The 23,525-nt window shown below is 44.0% G+C and overlaps 1 protein-coding gene across 2 annotated transcripts in view; it reads left to right on the forward strand.

Moving 5' to 3' along the window:
* Nucleotides 1-23,525, forward strand: part of LOC142582920 (nephronectin-like) — a 44,528-nt gene that overhangs the window by 756 nt on the left and 20,247 nt on the right. Inside the window, exons 2-6 of one of the 2 annotated variants that reach the window (XM_075693050.1) lie at nucleotides 10,062-10,160; nucleotides 13,023-13,148; nucleotides 13,718-13,891; nucleotides 16,049-16,165; nucleotides 17,716-18,493. In XM_075693050.1, coding sequence (XP_075549165.1) covers nucleotides 10,062-10,160; nucleotides 13,023-13,148; nucleotides 13,718-13,891; nucleotides 16,049-16,165; nucleotides 17,716-17,840 — 641 coding nt within the window. In that variant the 3' untranslated portion in view covers nucleotides 17,841-18,493. Of the gene's footprint in view, nucleotides 1-10,061; nucleotides 10,161-13,022; nucleotides 13,149-13,717; nucleotides 13,892-16,048; nucleotides 16,166-17,715; nucleotides 18,494-23,525 lie in introns of those variants that run through there. The other variant, XM_075693051.1, reaches the window with a different exon arrangement.

The following is a 23,525-nucleotide window of genomic DNA, read 5'->3' on the forward strand; positions in this document are numbered from 1 at the left end:
CGCCCTGTGGCGCGTCAGCGTGACGCACAGCGCTTTCGCTTTGCGATTGTACCGGACCGGCCCAGAGAATGTTGCGCTTAAGCATTGGTCATGTTCTCTCCATAGGTTTTTAACGCTCAAAGTCTACTGTTTACTATGGAACTATTGGTAGGTCACTCACACATCTGTGGCGTTAAGATGCGCACAGGTACAGCGACCTGTGTACTTATCCTAAGAAACTGTGTTTATCCTGAAAACACACATACTGCACTGTTAAGGCATTTAAGCTTTTACGAAGGGTATAACGCAGGTTATACTTTATAAGGGTGTATTATTTTGGCAATTTAGTTAAAGTGATGGTGGCAATTAATTCTGCAAATCCCTGTTTTGAGATGCAGCCCAGTTAACAATCGTATTTTGCACACAAACGCATGCACAATAGGTTTCTCAAATATCCACAGATGACCGCGTATTTATACAAAATACACAGGTGCTCACCGTTCCAATCGGTGTCCTCGAAAGTACTGGTATAAATACCGATTGCGTAACTCTTGCTACGTCTCACGAAGTTGGCTACTTGGGCTACTTTTCAACTGCTTGCTGATAGCTGGCATCGAGTACTGGGCTGCTACATCTGTTTGCCGTCACGTTTGCGCTGTTGAAAATTATGGGGTTTTACGTGCCAAAACCACTTTCCGATTATGAGGCACGCCGTAGTGGGGGACTCCGGAAATTTCGACCACCTGGCCGGGTTCTTTAACGTGCACCTAAATCTAAGTACACGGGGTTTGCGCTGTTCTTCTATGTGCTATTAACCTGCCTGGTTAGGGTATTATAAATTGGCAATTCTTTAACAACAGTTCGCGCATAAATGCAAATTCGATCACATAGTAGTTTGTTTATTTGTTAAATATTCAATCAGAATATAGTTTTCCCACGGAGCATGAGGATATATATTTTACTTGTGTCTTTGTTAAATTAGACTTTTATTGCTGTTTGATGTACGTAATATTGTATTACACCCTTTGACAATTTGATGTTGCTAAGGGTGTAATGTTGTGAATTCCACTTTCGATAAAGGAGGAATTGCAAAACACCAATTATAGTGTATGTGCAAAATACTAATTTTAAGGGAATGAAAGGGTGCGAGTTATATACACATTCACACACTTACTGTAAACTGGTTTAAAGTGTACTTAGTGCATGGTCCCCATTTGTGCTAAATCTGAACCCGGTGCTGAATTCAGTTCTCCCAGGACACAGTCTGGTATACAATGCGTATGACGGTTATATAAAGGTTTTGGGCACATATATTTAGTGGAAATACCGCAATTAGGTGATGCTCTTGAATCTTTGCCATCACGTCACCCATAAGATTCCCTCCCCCTAGACCCTCTAAATATCAACTCTGCGGCAAGTCAGGCAAATTTTATGCGATTCGTAAAACAAGCTTCTAACGCTCTGGGGCGCTTTTATAAGTAATTTCTTACAAAGTCAGTAATTAACCTACACAGTTTAAACTTTGATCGTACATCAACCACGAATTACTCCGAATTTTCACGCAAATTGAATCTTGGTGCCACGTTTGGTTCTACCAGGGCAAAGAAAGTACACGCTTCGTATAACAGCTCCTATAAATGATCAAGAAAATTAGCATTTGTTATTTATTTCGAAAGCCCTCAATTAACCTATACAGTGTTCAAACTTTTGGCGTACATTACTATAACACGGCTCCCATTTCGAGCGGAATAATATATGGCTACCGCCTTTAGTACTTCACCGGAGAAAATTTTTGTATTTAGCCCTATATATCCGCCCAGACGTTCCAATCCTGGCTCGCGCATCACCCTTACAACCCTCCCCCCTCCTCCCCAATTGCCTCAAAATATAAACTAGATGTATAATCTAGTCCTCCCGGGACTCCGGGAAAACACACATATAGTCAAATGTCTTAACGAAGTTCTTGGGACTTCCAAGATTCGTCGTTATACAGGTTACTTCGTTGCAAAGAGCGCGTACCGTATATTGAGCAGGCTAGACTTGTTCAACTAAATAAAGCCTTCATTTACCACAACTTCGACAGCGACTTAGTGAAACAAGTCGCTATTCTTTTTGTGCGCACTTCCTATGGCGGAATGTACGACTGCAGCTGTATACTCATTACACCGAAGTTCACGGCATGCACCGCGGCGAAGCGAGGGAACGACGCAGGGTAAAGTTTGCAGATCGTTGAAGGCTGCAATCACCGTCCTTACCGTAGTTTTATTTTTATTTTTTCCGTTAACGGGCTTTTCATCGTTTGCCTTCGTTGGCACTTGCATCGTTTCTGTCCTAAAAGGCTTTGAAGGCGCCGTTGGTCGTGAGTTACGATAAAATCATCACGTTGTCACAAACTGCGACGTACTTGGGAGAGGCGCCCTCTGTTGCCTCTACAACGAATTCCGAAGCCATTCCAGTCGATATGTGATGAACACAGCTCTTTTGAGCGCTGGGCTCGTGTATAGTTGCCAGATCGTTTTTTTTTAACGCGAAAGTATTTTCTGCGGGGCTCCAGCGAAAATTTGTTCCATATATGTACGTCCCGCAATCATCATCACGCTAATCCGCAAGATGGCGACACTTTGGCGAGCCTCATTACGTCATCATTACATCATCATCCGGAGTGCTGTTCACGCTGCGTAGCAGCACAGGCCTCGCGTGCATGCTGTCGCTGTCATTGCTTTGCCCTTCGAGCGAAACTGTAACTTATGAAAGGCTGTGAACCTTTATGTACTTGCATTTGTGAATGATTATAGATTATGAAAAGAAATATTTACAAAGACTCCACAGATACTTGGCTCACCAGAAGAAAAGTAGAAAGTTACCTACAAGAATGGGGGTCAGGCAAGGAGGCACAATTTCTCCAATGGCATTCGCTGCATGCTTGGAAGAACTATTCACGCTACTGAACATGGAAGGCTTAGCAGTGAGGATCAACGATGAATATCTCATCAACCTTCGGTTCGCAGACGACATTGTCCTGTTCAACAACACTGGTGACGAATTACAACAAATTATCGATGACCTTAACCGAGAAAGTGTAAGAGTGGGACTGAAGATTAATATGCAGAAGACAATAATAATGTTCAATAGCTTTATAGGGGAACAGTAATTCAGGATCACCAGTCAGCCTATAGAGTCTGTACAGGAGCACACTTATGTATGTCAATTACTCATAGAGGACCCTGATCATGAGAAGGAAATTTACAGAATAATAAAAATTGGTTAGAAGCATACGGCAGGCGTTACCAAATCATGAACAGAAGCTTACCGCTGTCATGGAAATGAAAAGTGTACAATCACTGCATCCTACCGGGGCTAACATATGGGGCAGAAACTTGTAGGTTAACAAAGAAGCTCGAGAACCGCGCAAAGAGCGATGGAACAAAAAAATGTTAGGCGTAACGTTAAGAGAGGGGAAGAGAGTGGTGAGGATCAGAAAGCAAACGGGGATAGCCGATATTCTAGTCGACATTAAGAGAAAATAAACGGAGCTGGGCAGGCCATATGTGATGCGTAGGGTAGATAACCGGTGAACCATTAGAGTTACATAATGGGTGCCAAAGGAAGGGAAGCGCACTCGAGGAAGGCAGAAAGCTGGTAGGGGTGATAAAATTGGGAAATTCGGTGGCACAACTTGGAATCACCTAGCACCAGACAGGGGTAATTAGAGACTGCAGGAAGAGGCCTAGCTTCGCCCTGCAGTGGACATAAAAATAGGCTACTGCTGCTGCTGCTGCTGCTGCTGCTGCTGCTGCTAATGATGATGATGATTTGTGAATGTGCAATAATGCTGCCACTGCTTCTTAGAATACACGTTTCACTTCCGTGTTATGTCCAACTCCTCTGAAAGAGGAATCCACCAATTTTTATAAATATACGGTGTTCCTTGTACTTGAAATAAGGGTAATATAAACCCGAGTTTTAATTCTTTTTTGCGTTTTGTCCGGGCTAGCTAAATTTGACATTAATCGGGATAGAAAATATTCACAGGATAGAACCACATGTAACTGAGGCGCCAAATGTGTTGCACATGATGTGTTATATGTAGGGCTCCGCGTTAATTTTCGGATAAATCCCCAAAAGAAGGGTAAACACTCCCCGATAAAATTTTTGACAATTCTGATTTATCCGATAAACTCCGATTTTAACGGCCAATATGACCTTGTTTCCTTCTTTATCGAAAGCCTTTCCATAAATGCCATATTTTAAGTGGTCAATGATACATCTGCCGGTTTGGCTGATATAAACTTAACCTCACATTAATAGTATCTCGTAGACCGCACCCATCGCACATTTAATAAAAGGCTTGTTGCCCCCGGGAGCGCGAGACGACATCTTGATATACGGTCCCCTGGCAGCACTCAAGCGCCAGGGGACCTAATCGAGCGCGGAAAGTCTGCTGGCGGAAAGCATGGCATGCTCACATGACGCATTTCTGTAGCGCGTCAACGTAAATTTTAGGCAAGCAATATGGGAAGGAAACGAAAGCTTTCCAGCGACTACGTAATGAAGTTTAGTGATTTTGAAGAGTCAATGCCATCTGAAGGAGTCATTGTTTGCAAGTTTTGTCGTGTGACAGTTAGCATTGCCAATGGCAAGGGCGCCTCGAGAAATGCGGAGCATCTGCAATCACAACGCCACGTCCAGCTGAAGAAGCCGCGCCTAGACACAGGTGAGTCTTTTTTCAACTGTTGGTGCTCTGAATTTACCGCTACGTGAGAGTGTATGTAGCATGCTTTGTACAACCTGACACGGTTTCTCCGTTTATTGTGCACGCTTCCTTCTATGTCAGGTGCCTTAACAGACTTCAAATGGTCGCAATCCAATTTGTTCACATTGTCTTGTTATTCCTATCCCTTAGGCAACTCGTCACAACAAAACTCGCTGAAAGAATGCATCACACGGGCCCGATCCAGCAGACAAGACAAGGTTGACATCCCGCATGCAGTTTTTCCGTGCACTCTGTCATGCTGGGATTCCACTGCACCAGGCTAATGGACCTCGTGGCAGCCTCTTTCGAAGCAAGTGTCCGGTTGCACGCACGATGCCAGGTAGTGATAGATTATATCGGCAATGCCTGCATGGAGGTCAGTGAGAAAGACATTGCGACGATAAGCTCTTCAATGAAAGACTGCTCCATTTCCGTCACCATCGACGAATCGCCGGAACTCCGCGGACTTCCGGCAGTGGCGGTGTTGGCAACCTTCTACGACGACGAGCTGCCTGGACGTAGGGCCCTCATGATAGACTTCCGAGTAGCTCAACAATGTAACGCAGTATCATTTGGCATGTTCATACAAACCATTCTCCAGAAGGTTGGAAAGGACTTAGCCGACGTAGCTGTGTTGGGCTCGGATTCATCTTTCTACGTGCAGACACCTCACAAGGACTTGCAATTCTACAGCCCCGATTTCCAGGCACTTCACTTCAAAGATCCGTGCTTAACTTAACAACGCTCTGGAGGATGGAGTTAAGACGAGCTCATTTGAGGTAGTTGAAGATGTTGTGCACTTTTCTTCCCTGTTGCAGTCGTCGCGGGAGCTACGCCGTAAGTTTGGTCTTGTGTACGTGGCCATGGGCATGGTCATCAAGTCGCTGAGGACTGCATGTCCGTCTACGTGGTTCTCTTTGTATGAAGCACTAGAACATGTTCGGGACTATTGGCGTGCCATTTTGTCTTTCTTGAGAGGCGACGATGCCAAGGGAAAGAAGTGTGAGAAGCTCAAAACTTTTGTTTCATCGCCTGAAGTTGTGCTAGACTTGCTGATTAAGCTAAGCATTTCCCACGACAAAGTCGTGTGCTGTGCGCTCAATCACTGAGGAACTTGAGGCAGAGAGTACCCTTGTACTCCAGGTTTACCCCACACTGGGGCTTCGTTTGCATGCGCTCCTCAGTCGGTGGCGTGACCCACCTGAGGTCTTCACATCAAAGTCTGATGGAACTCCTCGACGAGAATGACCGCTCAACGACTGTCGCAGACATTCATGGATACTACGCTGCTGTCGCTGAAAATTGGAGGCAGACAGTTGAGAGGAACCTTTGCGATGCACTCCGTACACCAGTGAATCATTTTGGTACAGTGTTCAAACTGTGAATCCAAATGTGAAGCATTGAGCTATCCCGCGCATTCGAAACCTATGCGCCGATTTTTAAGTTAGTGTTTCTTGAAACTGACGACATGAGCTAGCTCATGAGTGATATTGCGAACTATATATCAGAGCTATGAAATCAGTAACATTGCTGAACCCCAGTCGTTTTGGAGACTTCACACTGTCCAGTGGCCAGTGCTTTCTCGCTGCGCGCTGAGTCTTCTGGCTCTCCCTGTTTCTAGCACAAACGTTGAAAGGACGTTTTAAAAGCTGAGAATCATCAATCGAAAGGAGCGCGCTTCCATCCGGGACAGCAACCTCGTAAACTATGCTTGCGTATATTACAACAAGCTTTAAAGTTGTAATACGCACAAACGTAGGTGTTCTTTATTCAAGTATTTGTGCTGGTGTGTACATGTATTTGTGCGTTCGTATACCTTCCAGACAATTAAAATACGCTTCGTGTGTTCTAATGTTTTCGTGTTCAGATATCATTTCATCTAAGATTTAGGATTATTGAGAATAACGCAAAATTAAACTCCGAATTTCGGGAAATTGGGGATATACAAGAAATAAACTCCGATAAACGCCGAGATTTCGCCCAAAAAATAATTTAACTCCGAAAACCACCCTCCGAATTTCAAGATAAATAAACTCCGAAAACACGGAGCCCTACTTATGTATATACAACTAAACCCCCAGCGCTGAATTTAGGTGCATATTTCCTTTGTAAATTTTCGTAATCTCGCTGTTACGTTTCAACTCATAACAACAACAAAAAGCAAAAAAAAAAAAAAAACATAACGCCCAACTTTCGTTATGGGACTCAGCGTTCCTGGTTTAAACTTTAAAAAAAGCGAAAGTGGTACGTGGAATTGTTTTCCGTAATTCGGTTTTAGCCGGAAAAGGTCATCCAAAACAAATTTACGATATCTAATACGCCGATACTTGCACTCCTATGCAAGGATACTGGTAAGGTCTCTGTCAAGCGTCAACCTGCCACGCCCCCCCCCCCCCCAAGCAATTTTACCGGATAGCAATTATTACTGGTTGCATATTCTTAATCATCTCTAAAGCATTTGTGAAAGTAAGCCACAAACTTCTCCCTCATGAGCTTCTGCAACTTAACCTCGATTATAACGTTTTAAAATGGATATAGAATGCTTTCTAATTAACCGCTCACAATCTGTTCCTGCTAATGACCATAACTCCTCTTTCAAGATATATAGTTGGGACTGGGGTGCCGCAATGTTCTATCCTTGGGTCTCTTTTATTATTTATTTATATAAATGACCTCTGACCTCCCTTCATGATTAATTCTGACATTCATCTGTTTGCAGATGATTGCGATATATAGAGAGATATTAAAAATGACGAAGTTATCAATAGCTTCCCGTCCGACCTTAAGAGGAAGCTTTAGCTCGGCCCGAAATCTGATGCGGCCTATTCAAATGCACGTAAAACGCAAAAACCCTTTTCTGAGATAACCCCTGGACCAATTTTAATGTAATTTGTTGCATTTGAGAGAGAGAGAGAGCTAAATTCTAGTGACTGTTGGAAGCGTAATTTAGATTTAGGGCTTGAATTTTGTTAAACGAATTCTATAGAATTCGCAAGTACGAAAAAAAAATATAGACGCACGAAGTTTGTAAATTAATAGCTCTACATCAAGAACAGATATCGCGGTTCTGTAAACGGAATCCATTAGGTCATTCAAAGCGGACAAATTCGATATGTCAATTTATATCTTACGTAAATTTGTTACGTTGTGTACAAGGATTCTGCAAAAGCTGTATTTTCATATTACTGAATTTTTTTAGATTCATATGTGACATTAATTTTGTCCGCTTTATACGTACTATTAGCTGTAATTCATGGAATTGTGATATCATTTTTCCTTGCTGAGTTTCAGAGTTGTAAACTTGATAGTTTAGTTTTTTGAAAATGTGCGATTTCTGCCGATCTTTTTTTTTTTAATATCACGACCTAAATCAAGAATTTGAAACCAACAGTCACTAGATTTTAAGCTTTTCTTTTAAATGCAACAAACCTTGTCAAGCTTGATGTAGTCGTTGCCGAGAAAAACCAACTCTCCTTTTACGTGTATTTAGATAGGAGCACCCGAGCTTAAGCTTGTTCTTAATGCCGTAACTATAGTTGGTGTAACAAATGGCTCATGGATCTAAACACTAACAAATGTAAATTTATGCGCGTGTCCCGGGTAACTGTACTATAGTTCTCCAATATACTTACTGAACAACGCTGCGTTAGGTCCTGTATCTTCATACACGTATTTACGGGTTCGTCTTACAGCTAATCTCACCTGAACAACCCATATCTATCACATTACTAACAATGCGAATCGAACTTTGGGTTATTTGCGCCGCAACCTTTATAATGAATCCTCTATCTCGCAAGTTATTGCTATACAAAATACTAATACGGCCAAAAATAGGGCATGCATATAATGTATCGATCCTAACATAACCTAACGTTGTTACTTCAGTTGAACTTGTCCAAAGTTACTCCGCTCGTTTTATCTGTTCAAATTATGATCGAACTGCTAGTATAACCGCAATTAAAACTAACCATGAACTTCCATCTGTTGATTCCCGCCGTAAGATCTCGAGGGTAACATTATTTCGTAAGCTATATCAGCATTATTCGTTCCACAACGAACTTATATTGCGACCACTACACATATTGCACTGAATTGATCACCTTTATAAGGGAGGCATCGGATATTGTCGCATTAAAACTTTTTGAGACTCCTTTTTGCCTCGCACATCCATTGAATGGAACGTCTTCCCACAGAAATCGTAACAGTTGCTAACAATCTTAATTTTCGTACAACGTTAACTAACATTGTGCAACCAGAATTTGTTAATTGCTCGGCACACTCCTTTTTATCATTGTAATATTAGGTTATACTGTATAACTATACAGCTGCTTATCTGCTGCGCACTTGTATGTGCTGTTACCATCAGCTAAAATTCTATGATAGGAAAGTTTATTTTTACTCATTTTACTCATTGTATTTTGTCTCTTTTCAGTTCAAACAACTCTCATCCCTAATGCCTTCGGGCCTTGAAGGTACAAACAAACAAACAAACAAACAAACAAACAAACAAACAAACAAACAAACAAACAAACAAACAAACAAACAAACAAACAAACAAACAAATAAATAAATAAACAAGTAAATAAATAAATAAATAAGACACTGTCCCTGTCACCGTGACATGGAGCTGATTTGAAAATTTTATTGTCTTTACGCCCCTTTTCAAAGCTTGGTTCTTTTAGCGCAATGGCTCGTTAGACCCACCATTCCTGTATTACTGTTTCATTCGATTCTAACTCGCACTTCTTTTTTTCGGAGAGTCACGGAAGTATGACAATGCGCGTTTGAACCAAGTAGGCAACCAAAACTCCAATCAACACGCATACACCTCCCCCCCCCCCCTCCTCGCTTCCCAATAATGAATGCATGCATCCTATTAATCTCTAAGGCCGTGCTCTGAGCTGCTGCGAACGCCGGCAGTTTGTTAGAATTACTGTGTATGCTTCCCTCTTGCTCCTCTAGGGGAGCATATACAATTACTCTATGGCAGTTCGTGATCATTAGGCGCCTCCCATTTATAGCTGGTGTCCGACGAATGACAACCGTTATAAACGCTCGGATGCAACAAGTTTAATTTTTCCGTTTGAGAAAAAAATATGAAAATATCGTGGGAACGATCAAAGGCGTATTGCATTTTGAATTTTTTTTTAAATATGAAAATTGGGGCGCGCGTTACGATCGAGGGCACTGAATTTTCCGTTTCCGGTTGTGAAAAAAGTCAGGCGCGCGTTAAAGCCAAGTAAATAACAATTACGGTGTTCGTCGGAGATGTGTACCCGCAAAATGTTATACGAATGAAGTATCTCATTGTCTTCTGATGTTATTTCAGTGCACCTGATCTTTGTTGGAGTCTTGGCCCTGCCCTGTACAGCGTCCTCGAATATGGCAACAACCAGACAAAGCACGCGAGTTCCCTCGAGAACACTGAGTAAGCAAATGTGTGCACCAGCTTTTGTTTTTGCCATTTAGTTTCTATCGTTAGAGTGTATGCGTGCGCACTCATACAAGAGAAATAATGTAGTGCACGCTTTTAGACGTGTATGCGTATTATCCGGACCAGCAGTTTCCTTTTCTCGGTATTGTGGATTTCGTTTGCTTAATAAATATGCGGTGCTCTTTTCAATAATATGCACGGAAGTCAGCGCTTCTGTCCTTTGCATCCTTTTTCGTCTGCGTCCGCGTGTGGGTAGTTCTGTTTAACTCATCTAAAGGGTGCTGAGTATCAGCAACGTTGAAATTTCTTTTCCGTAATTGGGTCATATTCTTACTCTTTCTATATATATATATATCAATATTTCCTTTGTGTGTAAAGAGGAAGGGGAAGGCTGCGGTCCTGCCAGCAAGGACGCTCTAACCATTTCCTGCAATCATTTCGCAGTGATGCTGTTAATGCGACTATATACAAGTGCTCGAAAACGTAACGCCACGAAAACGAAAACGCCAGTTTTCACGGTTTGAAGAAAAAGAAATAATAACTCACGGAAGTTGATGGTTTGAGAAAATGTGGCGAATGATAGGCGCAATACGTAGGTAAATTTCGAAGTCTGCATGTAAAAACAGAGGTTAAATGAATATTGCTAAACCCTCGTCTTCGACCCGTTTAGAAGCGTTATATGAAACGTTTTAAACAGTTTATCGCACTTGCCTGCATGTAAGGACCAAAAACTGCAGGAAATTCATATTTTCAGAAAATAGGGTCCACTTTAAGGATTATGTGTACCGAAAGTTTGAATGGTGTTGGCTAATTATGTGCCTTAAAAATAATTACTGAACACTCGTCCTCGTCCAAATTTTGTACTTTCTACAAAGAATGTTTCTTCTCCCTGGTCTCTTCGGTTAAGTATGTGAGGCACAGTGTTTCTATTTCGTTGAAGTAGGAATCATGTCGTGAGTAACGAACGATAAATGTTTAATCCGTGTAGGTTATTTGTAGCCTTTGCAGAAAGTTGCTCATTAAAGTTCCAGAGGTTCACCCTGCGTTTATCCACGATATTTCCCAGGGTCATAAAGCAACCGCACAAGACGCCTACTTCAAATTTAGTGGAAATGGGGGAAATATCAAGTTCACAGAATGGCGAAAATTTAATGTTTCTGGCTTAAAAAGAAGCATTGGAGCTAATTATTGGACCTTAGTTTTTTTTTTTCGGTCTTTCCGTTGGTGCGTATATACGAGAATTGTGCTTGGTTTCTCCGTTGGCCTCGGCGAAATACGCAAGCCGCCTTGCTTTTATGACAGAATTGAGGGGCTGGTTATGGGTAATGCGTACGCAAAGCTTGAAATGTGTGGGTGAATTACAGTCTTTGCAATAAATTACGTATGCGAGTGGTTTGGAGCGTTATGAGTGTGTTTTATACAAGCGGCCGCAAATTTAGGAAGCTATCCTGGCATAACTATACCAATTCCACCAAGAATAAGTTCAGCGAAATTGGGGAGAACGATGGTTCAAATTCGGGTGCCGCGTTAGACGACTGTGGATCAATTACAGCCTTTGTGAAAAAATTGCTTTGGCAAGTGTTTGAAAGTGTCACGCTGCCGTTTTCAAGTATACGTTTTCCCAATACGTTCGCGCCTTTGTTAGGAGCGTTATAAGTTATTATTGAACCCTCGTTTCATTTTTCGGTTTTCAGGATGCTATGGGGGGGGGGGGGCATGCAATGTTCTAAGCGGAGTAAACGTGTATATATATGGAGGAGTTATTGGGGTCCTTGAAAAAAATCCTTAGCAAGTGAAGTGTTTGGAAGCGTTATATGCGGGTAAGATTTCAAAGGAAACAGTCATGTACGGGCAACGTTTTCAGGTATATGTGATTAACTTACAGGCAACTGGCTCTTATAGCAACTGCTCGAAAGGAAAGGTCGCACAAGTCCTCTGTAATTTTTCTCTCTCAAATTTTCAATTGTATTGTATTTGTGTACTTTGCCAGTAAGGTCATATCACTTGAGAGGGTGTCGAAAGTGTAGTCATTCTGGGCCACCTATAGTCTACATTTTGTAAGCAAGAATATTTCTGAAGGCATCTCTGTCTCACTTCGCGATGACTGACGTCTGCAACACACACACACACACACACACACACACACACACACACACACACACACACACACACACACACACACACACACACACACACACACACACACACACACACACACACACACACACACACACACACACACACGCGCGCGCACACACACACACACACACACACACACGCGCACACGCACACGCACACGCACACACACGCACACACACACACACACGCACGCACGCACGCACGCACGGACACACACGCACGCACGCACACGCACGCACACACGCACACATAGCTGCGCGGGATGTATGCGCTCTGCAGTATTGCCGACCAGTGAAAAAAGTGCGCGGACATCTGAGCAGCAACCGCGAACAGCGTTATTTTCGAGCTCGTTGAGGCGTCTGGCTGGCGTAGTCGACCGGCAATATTTTCCGTCTTCTTTTCAGAAATGAGAATCACGACCACTCAAATTTCCAGACAGCGAACAGAGCCGCCAAATGTGGAGCTATGACTTCGACATATATATTTGACATTTAGAACAGCTCTCCTCTTGAGATCTCATTAATGTATACGCTTTACGAAGCCTGCACCGTCTCGTTTGACGCGCTCCTGGCACCTTGCAAGGCATCTTTACCAAAGCGCCATCTATAGTTCACGCAATTAAACAGATCGAACCTTTCACGTATACCTGTTTGCATAACGCACATGTCCAGGCACACAACGTTTCTATATACGTGTCTCGAAAACTGCGCGTCGCAGGTATTCCCGTACGTGAGGGTGACATTCCTCCAGAAGCAATGCAGTTCATTGTGCCCTACATGAACACCTGGCCGACTCCCGCTGACTGCTGTGCTAACGGCGGCACCTGCGTTCATGGAGAAAACGGTGAACAGTCTTGTCATGCGTTCGAGTGCCTTCCGAGGTACGCAGTGCATGGTTCTGCTTTGCGGTTGCCGGACGACATTATTTAGACCACGAGGCTTCCCCTCCACGATGAATGACAGCAACTTACTTGCGCGTGCGCAATGCCTGAATTCAACGTCCGCGTCGTAAAAGCCCAGATGCATGCACACTCTTTTGGCACATTTCCTGTCGCTGGTAAGTTGGTCAACGGAAGCCGACCAATGGCCGCTATATCTATCTTAATAAGTGACGGTGCGCATTGTGCAACAACTGCGGAAAGGTTGAGTAAGAGGGAGCACGAAAGGGCGGGCGGCGGTGCTTCAGGATTAATGTACTATATGGTTACTTGTTCTTGCGTGTACACTTAGTCCTCAGTTATTAGGGCTATAACCGCACATGCTGAGCTGTTTGTTGCTCGTATAGGTGGTGGCTGATGCCTACAGAAGCCTATAGTGCCTACAGCTAGTGGTGGTACTGGTGCTGGCGGTTCTTCAGCGCGTCACCAGAGGCGTTATCGAACCGGCAGCACTAGCGAACGAACGACGATGCAGGCACCACGAAGTGCCTGTGTCCCGCCGCCTTCTCGGGTCCGGCGTGCCTGGACGACGTGGACGAATGCCGGCTGCGAAGGCCGTGCGGTCGCTTCAGCGTGTGCACCAACATGTACGGGTCGTACCGCTGCGACTGCATGCCCGGATTCCAGCTGCAGGCTCACCTCTGCGTTCGTGAGTAGCAGCAGTCATTAAAACGACGCTTTCTCTGCTTGCTCTTTCCCGCGGTTCGACGTCCGTAATAATAAGTAATAGCGCAATAATAAATTGGGTCGATCCACAGGCAATGTAGTCAAAGTTGGGGACGGGACTTGGTGGGTCGACCCTGATCCCAGTGCAAGATATACGTATCCTCGCGTAAGGGTTTTATTCTGGTTCGTAACGCATGGTCGTTCTGTAAACAGGGCAGTCAAAGGCAGGACTGGGCACAGATACTGTGTAATTGTATCATGATACGATACAAGATATTCTGGCAACAAGCATTTAAGATGCAGATACAAGATGTTACCGCAGTTATTCTATCCGATTCGATACTTTCCATTTGTATATTAATATACTTCGATACATTCGCAAATTTATTATTATACAGGGTAATCATCTTAAAGCTTCACGGAATTTTAAAGAAATAGCCTTTTGCAGGTAACGTGATTCTAGTCATTGAGCTTTATTCAGAGAGGCGTTCATTACTTGCACGAGAACTCGAAACACCTATTCAACTAATTGTCATAAATTCACAAATTATCTTCTGAATCAATTACTTAACGGCACATATTGCAATTTACGAATTGTAGCCGGTGAGTTTGCAAGGTGTCCACTATAGGAATTGATTTCCAGAATGACGCCAGATTGGAGATGTGCGCCATCAAACCCGCCGCAAAAATGCAATGTTGTTCCCCTTACTTTTTCAATAAAACGCTTTATTAGGCATTGAAGCATGAAAGTATAACTGCATGCGACGGCCCATGTATTTCGTCCCACACTTTGGGAAATATCTCGAAACTGATGTCGTCCTGAAAATTCATTTCAAGTGGATACGTCCTGCAAGTTCAACGGCTAAAATTCGTAAATTTCAATGCGGACCGTAAAGTAATTAATTAGAAATGTAATTAGGGAATTTTTGCTAATTAGTTGAATATGTGTTTTGATTTCTCGTGCTATAGTAATGTCTGCCTCTTCGAATAATCCAGCTCAAGAAGAATTATGCTGTCAGCCACTGACGATTTTAAAAAATATATATACTTATATACGTATCGTAAGCTTCGCGAATTTAGAGTAATATATTTGCTGGACCTATAGGGGTCAATGGGTCCAATTATAAATTAGAATTGGACTGGGCTATTGGCCGGTGCTCCCTATAAGAACTTATTAGGCTAACAGCGCTATCAGTCGTCAATAACTTTATAGGCTGCTATAGTATTCTAGCGGAATTGTCGCTGGGGACATCATCCGCACTGACAAGTGCGCATCGAAAGCGATGCGCCTTCTGACTTATTTCCACCCGGCGCTGCCCCACTCTCGGGCATGGGCATCTATCTTATCAGCAATTGTACGAGGAAAGTTGTCGTTCGCGATACGCAGTTGCCCGCGAGTGTTTTTTTTTTTTTTTTTTAGCACTCGGTCACACAGCTATATAGGCGACCTCGCCGCGGCAACATTACGTGCGCACGATGAGACGCGTTGTCAGGCAAGAATGAGAGCCACGAGACAGCAACCGACTGCGATTAAACGCGGAGTGACTTGTAAGCGCACTGACGGAGTTTGTTCGTCTCGTTTCTTCCGGATCTCGCTCTTTTTTTCTTTTTTTTTTTTGGCGTGGTAAACGCGGAGGACGGTAGCAAGATGAGCGCAGGGCAACTCTGTGATGAACGATATACCGCACATATAGCGTACACGGGCCCTATGGGCCCGAACGTGTGTACTCGCATAATCGCGTCATACTATATACCTATCCTCATAGCAGTCGTTTTGAGTGCGTCGTGGTCAGAACAAAGCACACCGTGAAAATAAATCAAAGTAGAGTTGTCGGTGAGACAGTGCATGCAACGCGCGAACGAACGATTTCATATCGGTGCTTTCGAGAACCTCGGGTGCCAAATTATTCCAGTCGTTGATCGTACGAGAAAAGAAGGAATGTACGAAAAGAAGGATCATACGAAAAAGAAGGACGCTGGCTTGATTTACTCAGTCATCTTGGGGCACGGTGTTTCTGCATACGATACTATGCATCAGTAGATCTCTTACGTCACTCTTACGCAAATATGTAGATGCGACTATATGACGTATTCCTTCGCTCGCTGTTTCGCATGTGCCTACTTTGTGCGTGCACTGCAGGCGAGGTGTCTTGCGAGGAAGGCCCCTGCCTGAACGGTGGCTCCTGTGTCACCCGCGAAGACCTCACAGATGTCTGCTACTGCAAGATTGGATTCAGGGGCCGACTCTGCGAGATAGGTAAGTGCGCGCACTCGCTAGCGCCGCTTGCTGCTTCTCGTGCTTGGTTATTTGGTGCGCAGGTTTGTTTGGTTCTCTGTCAATCACGGAAAATATTGCGCGCTCCATTCTGTAAGTATATAGGGCTCCCATAGCGCAGCACACGCATCACTTCCAACGTATCAACGCTTTGTTGTCTAAATGGCCAGTCAGTGAGCAATTCGCGTGGTTTAGTATATATGGGCGAATAGCGCCATGAAGGGTTCTCGCGTTAGCACTTACGTGTGACCTCAACATGATTTCTGATTATATATATATATATATATATATATATATATATATATATATAATTTGACTAAGGCTGGTCCATCGGCCGCAACGTCAGTAAAATATACTGTGCTAACTCCAACTACGTCGTACTCTCTTCATTTTACTACTGGGCCCAGCGTGATTTCCTCAGACACAAAGATACCAAGGACAACATAGGTGAAATTACTTGTACTTACTATTTCAATTAAATAAATGTGAAATTAATGGCAGTGAAAGTACATGAAGAAACAACTTGCCGCATGTGGGGAACGATCCCACGTCTTCGCATTACGCGTGCGATGCTCTAATCAATTAAGCTACCGTGGCGCCGTTTTCCCATTCACTTTCTTGGGTATTGATGTTTTACTACTAGAACTAACCTTAGAAGTGTTATTCACTGGTATAAATATAGTGGTACGTATATAGCTCAAGTGATATATATATATATTAGTAATATCATGAGAAGCCAACAAACACTGACACCAAGGACAACATAGGGGAAATTACTTGTGCTTAATAAATGGAATAATGAAACGATAAATTAGTGGAAATAAAGTGGATGAAAAAACAACTTGCCGCAGGTGGGAACCGAACCCACAACCTTCGCATTTCGCGTGCGATGCTTTACCAATTGAGCTACCGCGGCGCTGTACTTTCTAGGGTATTGTATATATATATATATCGTATTTTTGTATGCTACCTCTGATTGAGCTCTTGTGTGCCCTTATGCATGACATAGATCTGAAAAATTCCTAGTGCGTAATGTTGCATATATTAAATCCCGATTCGTAGTAGAAATTCAATCAACAGCCCTAGTAAATTATTATTCTTTAACATTTGTGGGCTATAAATTGTTCTAAAAAAGCAAAAAACAAAAGCTATAAATTATTCTAAACGTATGTTGCCGTTCCAAGCAGCAACCATTATAGACTTTTCTCGACTGTCCATTTATGATGTGGGCGTTGCGGGCCACGGTGTATAGGGGGCGTCGAAAGTACATCCGAGATACATCCAGCCATATGGTCTGTTCTCGCATTAGCTGCACGCATTAGCTGCCCTTTCCCTGCGGTAAAAAGGTTTAAAGGAGATATCAAATGGACGGGAAAGACGCTGGTCTAAAGGAGTTGTAGGTCTCTTCTCCCCGGTCTGATTTCTTGCCTAAACTTATTTACCGCTGAAAATTATCCCGATCTGATGTGCATACTTCGTAAAAGCCTCTCGAGCGATCTATCAATGAATGACATGCCACCAAATCCTTGCAGCTGTGCCCGAGTGTTCGTTGGGAACGTGCCCTCGCGGCACCTTCTGTGTGAGCACTCGGCGTGGATTTCGCTGTCTTCGAAGTCTAAGGGACCTACGGCCGGGATACCGGCTGCCCTGGAAATAAACGTGCCCGGCGTGTGTCTAGCGACGGAGCGTCCCTTCCATGTCCTCGTCTAATGTTGACTTAGTGTGCGTGCATGACCTACGATGCATCGTTGGTGAGCGCTTAAGTTCTCAAAATTAGTCCACCTTACCGTGCGCTGCCATTTGAGTGCGTTGATCACGCCGCCTAGCAACAGCTTGTTTATGTAAGCGAGAGTAAGCCAATAGTTACCATCTTCCCTCGTGGCAGCTTGCGCTTTGAGACGCTCTTGCCGATACGTGACAAGGCGGTGACATTTTATCGCCATCGGCATGGGCCCAGGTCGTAACGGGTTTTCGCCAGAGTGCAACAAATGAGTCGCCCAACCATCGCCGTCGTATACTGTCGTCGCCGCCAATTGCTGCTCTTGTCACAGAAACGCGCGATCGCGCCGCACACACCATTTGCTCGACTTACACAAACATGTTGCTCCATCTGATTACGCTTTGCAGAGCCCCAAATGATGTTGTATATCTAGATGTACACGCCACCCGCATAACATATTGCATGGTTTCGACAGTACGTGGAATCTCATTGATTTTTCGTAGTTTCCATTCTTTTATTCCACTTCACCGCTGTCTCACTTGAAACCACGGCCCTACTATTGCCAGGATCGACCTCAAGGCGTGACGGAAGATGAGAAATGAATAAAAATGTATATAAAAGAAAGTCTTTACAAAACACGGCCCATGATTTTTCTATTCCTTACAACACACGCACACGCACACGCACACGCGCACATGCACGCACACAAAAACTCATCTCGATCAAACTCAAGGAGACTATATATGTCTGTACGTTAAATTTTGTTTTCTCTTGCTATTGAATGCACTATCACACCGTCTTCTAATGCAAACCACTTAAGTTTGAGAGGTTGAAGATATGACGAATATGTCTCTTACTCAGGCGAGGTACTTAGCAAAGTTTGTTCCTTATTAAATCAACAGCAATATCAACAATCAATACCATTAAGCTTTCAGAAGCAAATATCCCTCTGTTGCTATCTCTCATTGCAACCTTTCTTCTGAGCACTTAAAGCATAACAAAATATCCTTAACCGACTAACCGAAAGCAGTTTCACTGAAGCGCAAAACACCAATGCACTATGGACGCAAAACTACTCCTATATATATATATATATATATATATATATATATATATATATATATATATATATATATATATATATATATATATATATATATATATATTTATCCGAACGACTTATTCGGTGGTCGATAAGCTAACGTAATAACAGCGTAGCTCATTGGGCTGACCTTCGTGTATTTATAGCTCGGGCTCTTTTCACTGCTTATGCATCTCCGAGGACTATCAGACTCTTGCATGTTCAGAAGAACCGATGGCTTGCGAGAGGCAGTCGAGACAATGGAGACGCATTTTTAAGGACATGCACTTAAAACAATATCGACAGACTGGTCGCACTTAACCATGTGCACTGTCACGACGAATTACGCAGTACTGAGGTGGTATAAAAGCTGTCTGCTGTTACGAGAAAAGAGAAGGAAACAAATGACCGTCCAAGCACTCCGCACAGATGGCTAACCAGTGAAGCTGGAACGTGCGGCCCTGGTGTTTATCACTGGATTAATCTCGATGGTTCATTAAACAACGGCTCGGTAGGCTGCCGGATTCTCGGTACTCAGTTGCTGCTTGCGCTCGGCTGCACGAGCCTGTTCTTGTATCTGGGCTGCAGCATCGGCACGGCGTAGACGAGCTCGTTCCCGATTCTGCTCGTGGCGTTGCTGATCGAAAGCTGCCTGCTCCCCAGAAGTACGTATGACGTGTGGCCTACCTATTTCGCAGCCGGAGAGAAACTGCTGCGCGCGCGCTCGGCTGCGATGGAGAGCAATTGACGACGTCACTACTGGCGCAGCTAATCCAACACCTAGATAGTACAAGGCCTTTACACTGCGATCCATGATGTCATGTTACCTGGCCCGACTGCCATAGAATCTAATGGGGATGCTCCCATGGCCTATGCATCCTTGCATTCAAAACGCCACAAAAGCCCTTCTGAACGTCGCGAAGGATATTGAACTGTATGAACGCTTGCGACAGCGGAGATTCCTCTGCGACTGACTGTGAATGGCTATCATTTTTTTTGCCTCCTTCTCTATTCTTCCCCATTCACCGTCCCCAAGTGTCGGGTAGCCAACCGAGCCCGTCCTTGGTTTACCTCCCTACCTTTCCCTCTTCGTTTCACTCTCTCCCGAGCAGGCAACAGTGATTTTGACGTCGCCGCTTTCATCACGCCAGCTTTGTGAATGGAAATTTCCGGCCAGGTAGCGTGAAGTTGTGGATCGGAGTAAACAGGCGTTGTGCTATCTATAGGTGGTGCTGGCTAATTGCGCACCTCTCTCTCTCTCTCTCTCTCTCTCTCTCTCTCTCTCTCTCTCTCTCTCTCTCCGCGCATGCATATGTGCCTGTGCCGGAGGCGTTTTCAGCTTACAGGCGACCAACAGACGGATGCACGTATGAATCGGCTAGCCATATATACAGCTTCGCTGTAGAATAAGTACGCGCAATCGGGCATCGCTCCATCGGAGAACGCACAACTCCAAGTCCATACCCCCAAGTCGTGCCGACTGGGGGGTGTTCACTCACCGTTATCAGGCTATCAGGCTATCAGGCTATCAGGCTATCAGGCTATCAGGCTATCAGGCTATCAGGCTATAAGGCTATGTCTAAACTGTCACCATGTACTGTAACGTCCCGTTTGCGTTCTTGGTTGGAAGCGTTGCACTACTGGGTAACAGTATAATTTAACCAGAAAACGAAAACAGCGCTTATCTGCATTTACTGAGTACGTTGTCCATTATCGGAAAAGGGAAGTCGGATGGAAGCTCAATGGCGGCATGGTCCTGTTTTCAAAAATGACAACGCCCTATAGCCACAACAGCCCATGCATCGGCGCTGTAAAAGGTAGTGCCTTTTAGAGGTCAAATTATACGCCTCCACGCCCTGCGCGTTTGAACTGTCGCACGTTCCCGACTAACACAAAGATGTTTCGACTTCAACAGGAGTTGTCAGTTCTTGGCGGAAAGTTGTCGCTCATGGGCCGGGTATAGGTGTTTTTCGGAAACCAATTGGCATTGATTTCAAAAGCTCCGGGTACCATACAGATGTGTGCTCATTATTTTGATGGCTGCTTGGTGCGCGCGTGATCTATATATTTACTCCGCGTGTCGCTGGAACTATAGACGTTATAGCACTGACGCGACGACTCAGGGGTCCCGAAACGAAGCATGGAAACGCATCCCACATCGTTGTCTCGCCGACTCGGGAGAGAAATGGGGGAACTAGCTGACAGCACGACCCGCGAGGTTCCTTTGAATCTTATTTATTAAAGCGAAGCCTTCTTGGCATCTTCCCACCACTTTGGTGCCCGTTCCTTTAACCGAGCCGCTTCGACTTGCTGCAAGCGCACTTCATTCGCACCACACGTTCTGCACCCTTTCCGTATAGCCTTAACTATTACTAATATCTAAGTAGCCCCTGTTGATTGCGACATTTGACTGAAGGTTGCGCGCTACATGTGTTCTTTGCTCACTCACGTGATTTATGACGCACGCGCATTGCAGCAAGCGATTTAAACGCACGGAAATCGTCTGTATGCACGTGGTCTTTCGGTAGTAGCAGGAACAGTTTGGTTTCGTAAATGACTGGAAAAACGCACTCTGAACTACAAACCAATCAGAAAGACACAATTGACGTCATCGGACGTATATAAAGGAGACTGCAAAAAGACCCTGCAGCGGCGCGACAATCGGTCCCAGCGTCGCAGAGAAACAAGATGGCCTGCACGCGCAAAGAACACGCTAGCGCGCTCGTCCCCAGCGGTCGCATCCATCTGCCGCTCTCGGGGACCATCGTCGCCACGGCTGGAAACCATGGCCACGGCAGCTTCCTCTGCTCAACCGCCTCTACAACCCTTTCTCTCGGCTGTGAATGGCGCTCCCTTAGATCTAGACAGCCGCGGAACAGGTAGGAAAAGAAACGACCCGAAACCATAGACACGTCGTAATCTGTAAATAAAGATAGATACTTAATAAAGGGAAAATTAGACATCCACCCAAACGTAGCTAAGTGCTACAAAGGGTTTGCGTAGAACTATTGCGTTAAAGATAAGTGTACGTTGTACTACGTACCATTTACGGTACATAAATTGTACGTAGTACAATGGTACAACGTACGTAGTGCCATTGTACTACGTACTACGTTGGCGTCGGCGGCCTTCGCCGGCCAGCTGATCATATGGTTCTGACGGAAGAATATCAACAGGTGTTAGTCTGACCTGAATTAAAGTATTTTCTGTCTCTCTCTCTCTCTTACAAAGCTAAGAATAATTCGCTTATATGAACGCTTACATCAAGGATGTGTTCTGCCTATTTATTTATTTTTTAGTATTACGGCGGATTAAATGAAACGCATGCGCTTGAATTGGACATTTTATGTCAGAGAGAGTGGGTTTAATAATTTTCATTTATGGCATCACTTTTAAAGCTAATATAACACGTAGTTGTTTTATCCTTTCTACATAGTCGCGATGATGGCAACGAGGACAAATTCAGTCTCAAACTCGGGAGGCGAAGCCACGAAACTGCTTTAGCTGTTAATAATTAGGCTACTCAGATTGTGCCCGCTCGTTTCGCGAAACTCGTTCATTCTGGCAATTAGTTAAACCAGTTGAGATACGTTTTGGTAGTTATATAATACCTGTCCGAAAGCCACTGCGGCCTCCTTTTTGTGTGTTTGTGTGCGTGGTTGCATGCGTGCGCGCGAGTTGGAAATGTCACCTGCTTTTCACGTCGACGTGTTGTGAAAGACAGTTTCGACCCACTTTTCCCAGCACCAACGGCGTGTAAATAGCAGCGTGCTCAATTGCTTCTTGCTGGGGAAACACGGCACTCTGCTGTAAATGCTATTAGCTTGACAAAACTTTACTTTTTGCGAAGCAGGAAAAGGAAAAAGGTAAAGGGCAATAAAATGAGTTCGCGAAGCGATATTGCGGGTCGTGTATATATATATATATATATATATATATATATATATATATATATATATATATATATATATATATATATATATATATATATATATATATATATATATATATATATACACGCTTGTAAATTACGGAACTTTTGTAAACGTGCACGTTTTTTATGTTCATGTTGTTATAGGCAAGCCGCACAAACAGCCTATAAATGGGTGTTATATGCCGTATAAATGCTAATGTAGTGGTCTATATGTATACGAGGGACGTTTCAAAACTAAGTTTCGTCATTTATTTTTACCTGGAAACGTTACTGCCAGAACAAATACACCATGACATCGAACTACACACCTTGCGCCATTTTCCCACATAGTCGCCGCCGACATTGAGACATTCGTCGTAGCGTACAATCAGTTTAAAAAAGCCACTTTGGTAAAACTCGATATTCTGCGTTGCAAGGAATTATCGTACAGCCTGCTTTACCTCAGCATTGTATCTGAAGTGACGTGCAGAGGGTGCGGCTTTCAATGCAGGGAACAGGTGCCCGTTAAATTCATGCCGGATAAGAGCACGCACTTCCACTGGCTACCACGTTCTCAGCACACGTCTGTCTACCATCGTGATTTGTACTCGAATAACCTCGGGCACGC

Source organism: Dermacentor variabilis, chromosome 5 (assembly GCF_050947875.1).
Source record: "Dermacentor variabilis isolate Ectoservices chromosome 5, ASM5094787v1, whole genome shotgun sequence".
NCBI lineage: Eukaryota > Metazoa > Arthropoda > Arachnida > Ixodida > Ixodidae > Dermacentor > Dermacentor variabilis.